General features: G+C 43.9%; 1 protein-coding gene across 1 annotated transcript; it reads right to left on the reverse strand.

Annotated features, from left to right (window-relative positions):
• Positions 1-1,602: 1,602 nt before the first annotated feature.
• On the reverse strand, positions 1,603-7,763 carry LOC120688873 (magnesium-chelatase subunit ChlD, chloroplastic). Its single transcript, XM_039971230.1, has 15 exons — positions 7,475-7,763; positions 6,728-6,906; positions 6,442-6,526; positions 6,051-6,367; positions 5,776-5,899; positions 4,768-4,860; positions 4,279-4,374; positions 3,867-4,016; positions 3,584-3,781; positions 3,291-3,446; positions 2,975-3,082; positions 2,670-2,804; positions 2,434-2,595; positions 2,157-2,277; positions 1,603-2,024 (listed from the first exon to the last, which is right to left on the reverse strand). The coding sequence occupies exons 1-15, from the start codon at positions 7,724-7,726 to the stop codon at positions 1,939-1,941; spliced, it is 2,262 nt and encodes a 753-aa protein (XP_039827164.1). The 5' UTR covers positions 7,727-7,763; the 3' UTR covers positions 1,603-1,938.
• Between the last annotated feature and the right edge of the window lie 462 nt (positions 7,764-8,225).

The raw sequence follows: 8,225 nt of genomic DNA on the forward strand, positions 1-8,225 counted from the left end.
GAAATTGAGTACTTCTAGAGAAGTAGTGGGATAGAACTAGAGAGATATTGTAAGCAACTTAGAAAAACGATGACGAAAACACGATGTTTATGCGTTCATCAACTGTTACAAAGTTGAAGAGGCTAAAAATTTTATATAACTAAAGTTCATTCATATCTTTATAGCTAGAAGGGCATATAGGATGGTATAGATCTTAGGGTCCGTTTGGATGTAGATATTGGAGCATGAAAATTCAGAATTGACATTCTAGGCATCCAATATCTAGCATTTGGATGATTTTGGAATTGGCATTGGAAACTTTCCCCAATGCCAACCGGTATTCAAAGCACCTGTTGCCTTGCCCTCGATACCGAGCCCTCATCCTCCGTATTACGCTGAATTGGCCTCTGCTCTTCTTCCTCGCGGACTCGCAACAACCCCCGCCGGCCCAACCTCCGCCGCCGAAGCTCCATCCCCAACCTCCGCCGCCGGAACTCCATCCCCAACCTCCGCGGCTGAAACTCCACCGCAGCCTCCTCCGCCTCTTCTCCTTCACGGCCGCGACCCCCTCCTCTTCCTCACGACCGTGGCCCCCTCCTCTTCCCCACGACCGTGGCCCTAACTTCCTGTCCTCGTCTTCCTCGCCGGCGCGGCCCCCTCCTTCCTCGCGGCCGGCTTCCCCTCCTCGTCTTCCTTGCCGGCGCGGCCGGCTTCCCCTCATCGTCTTCCTCGCCGGTGCCCCCTCTCCTCTTCTCCCTTGCGACTGCGGCCCCCTTATTCATCATGACCGACTTCCCATCCTCGACTTCCTCGCTGGCGCAGTCCCCCTCTTCTTCCTCGTGGTCGCGGCCCCCTCCTCTTCTTCCTCGCCGACGCCGCCCCATCTTTTTCCTCGCATCTGCAGCCCTCTCCTCTTCTTCCTCGCCGATGCGGACCCCCTCTTCTTCCTCCTGGCTGCGGCCCCACCTCTCCTTCCTTGCAGCCACCGCGGTTGCTCGCCGGGGCGCCGCCAACAAGTGGTGCTGGATGCACAGGCGGCAGGGAGAGGGCCAATGCCAATCCCATGTTTGTGTATATCCAAACAGGAATTGTATTTGGTTGCTTTCTAAGATTCCAAAAGGCAATTTAATGGTCATACAAACAATTGAATTTGAACCGTTACCCATTTCAATACCATAGGGGATTTGGTATTGAACCCAATTCAATACCATACCCTCCAATATCGACATCCAAATGGAGCAATTGAACAAAAATTATTTTGGTCGACTTTTTTGATCATTTCGGTTTTGTTTCGGTCCTGACCGAAGTGGGTAAATTTCAATGAAATTCGGTCAATTCGGACCTCCCATAACCATGAGACGAGCACGTTGGCGTCGCCCCAGCGCCTGGCGTGCTTGGCGATGGATCCGGCGCGATTGACGCGGTTAGGGAGCCGGTAGTGCACCGGGTGGTCGGAGTTGGACTCCACAAGCAGCTGCGACCAGTAGAAGCGGACCCATGGCCCGACGGCGATCAAATTATCTGCCAATCTGGAGTTCCTACTTCCTACAATTCTCCTCTCCCTCGCACTAACATGTGGGCCTTGAAGTCACTAAATGCGGACTAGAGTATCTAATTATATGCTAACCATCAGATAAAGGACAATTTCTTAGCACGTATGGCAATCTGAGTTATGTAACAGTTTACCCAACACAAAAGCGACCGATTTCTCGTCAAAAAAGTGACCAATTTACAATATTGCCAAACATTGGAGAGAAGAGGACATTCGATCTTATGCAATGTCATGCTCAGAATTTTTTTTTCTGTTCTCATGGTAGAGACTAGAGACCTACACCAAAATTTGTCACAAGACGAGAGCCAAAACGCCCACCAAGCCTTGAAGACAGCTACACAATTACTGCACAAACGCAGGTTCGCTGCTCATCAGAAGGTGCTTGAACGGTTGCTCATGCTCCAAAATCATGAACCCTTCAAGTCTGTCAGAGCGGTCTTGGTGGCAGCAGAAATCACAGCATCTGAAGCGTTGGGCAGGTAATAGTATTTACCTGTGCAGAGCGATACAAAAGGATGCATTCAGACACTTCATCATGAATAAATAGTTTGCAACATTTCGGAAAGACAAAAAAAAAGGAAAATAGTGCCAGTAGCATTAGATGGAGTTGCCATTCCGAGCATACCTTGGGCAACCCTCGCAATTTCCTTGGCAAATCCGGTCGATACAAACTTGTTCTCAGTGTCAATGACAAGAAGCGACATTCCTGCCTTGTATATTTTGCCAGCCACTTCAAGTATCTCATCCTTGGAAAAGGCAATTAAATCATATTAGCTTCAGAGTAGTTAGCATAGACTTTTAAAGAAAGCAATTTGGAATTGGTTTAGACCACGGTGGAAAATTTTGAAGCTAGATACTTCACATATCATACTAGTTTGTAGATATTAGCAAAGGTGTAGTACCTTCAATTCTTTAGAAGAAGGTCTTGGTGCATCTGAAGCAGCAGCAGCTTCTGGATCAGTGGACCTCTTCAGTGATACATTAGCTCTTCCATCGGTGATTGCAACAATCATGATACGTCCGACATCCCCACTCTTCTCAGCATTCAGACCCACTCTGACAGCCTTGAAGAAGAAACCACTGTAACATCATATCTTACATAGCATATAGCATAATTCAAGCAATGCTTAGTTCTTACTGTACTGAGGCCATGAGCTAAGGGAGAACCACCACCACATGGTAGCTTCTCAAGACGTTTCCGGGCCATTGCTATAGATCTTGATGGCGGTAGCAAAACCTCAGCATAATCTCCACGAAAAGGAATAATTGAAACCTGACGCAGATGACAAAACACAAGGATAGGCCGGTCAGGGTCAATCTAAGCATTGATGGTACTGGTATACAAATTATGCACATGACCACAAACACAAAAAGGATGTGATCCAAGGGGAGGCACAATTCAAGGTGACTCGCAGGGTATGCACCATGTAAGTAAATGTGTACCTGATCTCGGCTGGTGTAGCTTTCTGCAAGCAACTTCAATGCTGCACCTTTTGCATTCTGCATACGATTCAGAGCCATGCTACCACTAGCATCCACGACAAATATGACCTGTCAAGAAGTAATTCCAACCAGTGGAGCTGTTAAGTCTCATGAGTAGGCTACCACTGGACAGCCATGTTTGCACCATAACCAGAGCAGACAAAAGCAAACAGGTAGTATAATGCATTGTATTGGAATATCACAAAACATGCAAGCAACATAAATTAAAGAGCCTCGTAGACTGCAAAAGCAACCATACAGAGAATAAGTGACATACCAGAGCACCTGCTTTCCGAGCCATTCTTTTGGCTCTCATGTCAGTCTTTTCAACAAAAACCTTTCTTGCCTTGTCGCTTTCTTTCGCTTTGCGCAGTTTTTGGTACGGTGCAGCTGCTCTAAGCGTGGCATCAACAGCTAATCTCCTTACTGGACCCTACAACAGAAACGATAGTTTATACTGGAGGCCATTTTGTGATAAGGGTACAATCTAGGACAACAAGGTATACATGAGGAAAAAAACAGTATCGGTGCTTAATTTAGCACTAAATGACAAAATAGACCACAATGTACCTTTGGAAGCATAGGCTTTATGTATCGACCCCTATCTTCTGAGAATATGACATTCTTTGCTCGCCCAGCTTTTCCTCGCCGTCTTTGCGCTTGCTGAGCAAAGAAAAGGAGCTTATCATCTACTAAACCACCTTCAGCATCAAATATGAACTCCTCAGGTATCTGCTGATCTTGTTGTTCATTTTCTTCCTCGTCATCCTGTCCATCAAAAAAGCTGTGATCTATGAGAAAAGAAATGAAAAAACGCAGCAAGTTTTATTTTTGTACAATACAATAAATCAACCTCTTGATCGTCCTCTTCCTCCTCATCTTGGTCTTCTGAAGAATCTTGGTTTTCTGGAGGGGGTGGGGGTGGTGGTTGGGGTGGTTGTTCTTGCTGTTGATCTTGTGGGTTATCAGCTAGGATTGAGCGAGGTAGAATGACTAACTCTACCTGCAAGAAGGTGCCAAGCATGTCAAATGTTAAACTTGTTGATAGAACACTTCAGAGTTTTTTCGCACCAATGATGTGTCCTACACAATGCTACTTGCTGATTTATTTTTGATTCATTTGGTACAGTCAAGTAAAGATAAAAATATCTCGAGACAAAATGGGGGTCAAGCTATGAATCAAACAAATATGTGTCGCGTAAATTTCCAATAGGTATCTTACTGTATTACAAAATGAAGAATTTATAGGCATAAGTATACTTAACAGCTTTCTTGAGGTCATCCACAAATACTTTTTCACGTCCTTCCATAGCAGCAAGGCATTTTGCCACTCGAGCAGCATACAACTCAGCACGGTGCCCCTGCAAGTAAGTGTCAGAAACTTGTGTGTTTTGAATTATAATTATGTCCAAACAAACATCGATGTTGTAAAAAAGAAAAAAGAAATTTCACTGCACAAAATAGCACGATCAACACCACACTAGTGTATAGACAACAGTGCAAAGGCGTATAACATGAGGGTTTGGAAATAAACGCCAAAGGAATGGCATCAGCTATTACAACAAGTACTATTTGAATGTGTAAGGTAATAACAGATCTAGGTTGTTGTGACTACAAGTAAACAGCAAGACATGGGACCAACTATACAGAGAGTAAGTCATGATGTTTGTTACAAGAATTCATTTAAGTGCTACAGAGTTTTAAACTCAAGGGACTCTGATATTGAAGCATCCTTGCCCAACAAGTTAACTAACCTGACAACCACCTCGTATAGCTTCCATGACAAGATATTTGAGCTGCTCTGTGCTAATATTGACATCCTTCAGATACTCTCTCGCCAAAATTATCTGTGTGACCATGTGTTCTCCTTGTGAGATGAACAGTACATTGCAAAATTTCCAAATCAAATTAATGTAAAATGTGAAAATCATATGCAAATAGTAGAAATCACACCTTTTTACAGATGTCTTAAAATCGTGGCTATCAAATAGTATAAGGTCTCTGTCATATATAAACTATCATTTCAGAAGCAACAAAATCTAGTCTAGCGTGTAAAAAAAATAAAAATTTGTCACCATTATGAACTTATGCAGTACATTGTTTCCTGGAAAATGCTCAGCAATCAGCATTAACATATCGCACATACAATCGTTGGTGATCCCATCAGGCATAGAGGGATAGCTGATAGAACTAACATTCTAAGGCCCTTTCAATCTTGCATACAACACAAATTCAAGCCCAAATGAAACATACTATCTGAGTTATATCTAAGAACTTCCTGTTACAGGAAGGCTATGTGTTTACTGTTCTACATGGAGTGCTACCTTGTTTAGTTAATAATATGTGGTTCAGACTTCAGAGGAAAAATTACACACATTCCCATCGTTTCATAATAGTGCCATATTCTTTTCATCCAATCCCTTCCTCTGTTTTAATATCATGATTATAAACATTCTCTCATGCGCTATGACACCAATAAACATGTCAGATCTTACATTTTAAAGTCCTGCATTATGTTTAATTTTTTTTTTTGTTTTCATGTGCCATTTGCTTTCCATTGTAACCATGTTTGTTCAATAGCTACCATTCTAATGAGCCCCAAATATATTCTGAGAACTGATTTGCTGAATATCCAGTGTCATGAAGAGAATTGTATGAGTGCAAAAGAAAAAGAAGAACAAGAAGCGAAAAAAGAATGTATGTGTTGATTCGATAAAGGAATACAGCTACAAGCCTGGCTACCTATCTTCATAATTTGGTACCTGAGTTTTTGCAACTTCAGTCTCTTCTTCCACCATTTTGAAAACCTCTTTGCTAGACTCCTGAAACTGTGTTGCAATATCCACAGCTGCAACACGATCATCAAAACTCATTGGAAGATCAGCACTGCATCAACAAACAGTATGGTAATGAGAAAACTATTTGGCTATGGTAGTTCAAGAATGACACAAAAACTTCATTCTGTTTGACTGAATTAGTACATGATAAATAAATAGAAAACAAAAAATTGCAACCAATGCTTGAAAGTCTAAAGTACCTTAAATTAATTGCAATACGATCAAGTAAGTGTTCACGTACAGATCCTTCCTCCGGGTTGTAAGTAGCAATTAGAAGTGGTTTGCAGGGATGACGAAAGCTAATGCCCTCTCTTTCCACAATGTTAACTCCCTCCGTCAAAACATTCAGAAGTAGATTGCTTATGCCATCATCCAATAGATTTATCTCATCAACATAAAGAACACCTCTATGAGCTTCAGCAAGAAGGCCAGGTTGAAACACGGTAGTCCCTGATCTCACAGATGCTTCAACATCAACTGATCCAATAAGCCTATCCTCCGTCACACCAAGTGGGATCTGTCAAGAGGAACAAAGCAGCATTGCTAAGCTTACAATGTTGTGGACAAATAACATCAGTCAGTGTGATATACCTGCACAAAAGGTGTTTTGACAATCTCGGTTTTGACATTACCATCAGCATCATATTGAAGTCGATCAGCTAGACCATCCTCCCATCTGCCATAATCGGAACTCAATAAGATGAGCTGATATGCATTTCAGAAACAAAAAATAAACGGCTTAAGAGATTGTGGTTCAATTAAAAGAAAATTAGTAGAAACACTTGGTAGCATGTAAGATCAATTGGAACAAAAATATTTGAATGACGAAAGAAGTAACCCTTGCAGCACTGTTAGATAAAGTGTTAATAGACATTACTCATCTGGGAAGTTAGGGTCAGCATTTGCTATGGAGCCAACAACCACTTCGATGGGTGGAAGCATAGCATGCAAGCCACGAGCCATCACTGTCTTTGCTGTTCCACGCTTCCCTGAGATGGCAATGCCTCCAATCTCACGATCAATCGCCCCAAGCAGCAGAGCAGTTTTGATAGCATCCTGGGCAGAGACATGATCCCAAACGTCACAACCAAACACGAAAACTTACACAGTTCATACCTCGAAGCAGGAAACCATGGGCAAACAAAAATGCATAGCTCGAAATTAATTTTGTTCTTCTTATTAGCAAAGCTTCACTGTACATTAAATCGTGATATTGTGCTTAATGTTTCCACAAAGACATATAGACGATTTAAATGTGTTTGGCTGGCACAGTTTGGTCTTAAACCTTTTCTGCTGCCACAATTCAACCTAAAACAGAATGGATATATCCACATTGACTCCCAACTCTAGACAAGGCCACACTAGGCTACAGTTGGCGCTCGCACCATAATCTTAACTCAACACAGATTTGAATAGAAATGATTCCAAGGCCAGGTGACCAAATTCATTATCGGAAACGCCAGGAGCACTTGATTCTCTCAACGAAACACCTCTATCCCACTACCACTAATCCGACCACTCGGGAGACAGTACTGCCATTAGTCCACTACCAGTAATCCGACCACGCAATCAGCCGCACCCCGATACAGAACGAAGCGGGGACAGCGATGCATAAGTTCCTCACCTGCCCGACGACGGCAGCCAAGGGGAAGTACTCCCTCCCGTACCCGCGCGCCGCGGCGCTCTTTGCCGCGGCGGGGACGGCGCCGTTGGTGGAGTCGAGGACCTCGGAGGCTGTCGGGGCCGCGGCCGCGCGGCGTGACTCCCGCAGCCGAGAGGCCCGGGATGGGAGGGATACGGCGGCGGAGGGGAATGACGTGACGCGGCGGGGCGGGAGGTGCGGGAGAGAGGTGGAGAGCGCGGTGGCCGTCGCCATGGAGGCCGGTCTCGTGCGTCAGTGCCGTTCGTGTGGGCGTGCGCTATCGCCTCTTCTTATCCTAGTTTTCCAACGGGAATCGCATCGACGCATCTGGGCCGTGCGTTCGGCATGGCGGTTTGAACGAAAGGGTATCAAAATGCCTATTTGGATTATCGGAATTTATATTTTGCAGACAAGAAAAAGTAAAATTTGTATCTATCTACACTGTAAAGAACCAAAACAATTGAGAACAGTTTCCACCCAAAAATTATCACCATACCCCTCACAATGACCCCACATGGCAGGCTCGAAGTGGTAGAAAGTTTTCTAGGAGAAGAAAAAACAGCACTCTACAAAATGTTTCTGCCATTTTTGGCTGTACTTTTTTCACAGGCAAAGAACTGTACCCGCCCCTGTACCCATGGTATGAATTCATCCGATAACCACGTCAGTTTCCTTTTTTCCGTTGCACGTTTCCTTCCTCACGTCAGTTTCCTTTTTTTTTTTACCTTTCACG

The sequence above is a fragment of the Panicum virgatum genome, chromosome 9N (genome assembly GCF_016808335.1).
Source record: "Panicum virgatum strain AP13 chromosome 9N, P.virgatum_v5, whole genome shotgun sequence".
Taxonomy (NCBI): Eukaryota; Viridiplantae; Streptophyta; class Magnoliopsida; order Poales; family Poaceae; genus Panicum; species Panicum virgatum.

Bases quoted from the DNA above. Each gene is read 5' to 3' on its own strand.
- LOC120688873 (XM_039971230.1), bottom strand. From the start codon at position 7,726: ATGGCGACGGCCACCGCGCTCTCCACCTCTCTCCCGCACCTCCCGCCC. The intron at 6,907-7,474 runs GTGAGGAACTTA...GTCTCTGCCCAG, and splicing joins TGGCTGCCGTCGTCGGGCAG to GATGCTATCAAAACTGCTCT. The intron at 5,900-6,050 runs GTACTTTAGACT...TTGTTGATGCAG, and splicing joins CGTATTGCAATTAATTTAAG to TGCTGATCTTCCAATGAGTT.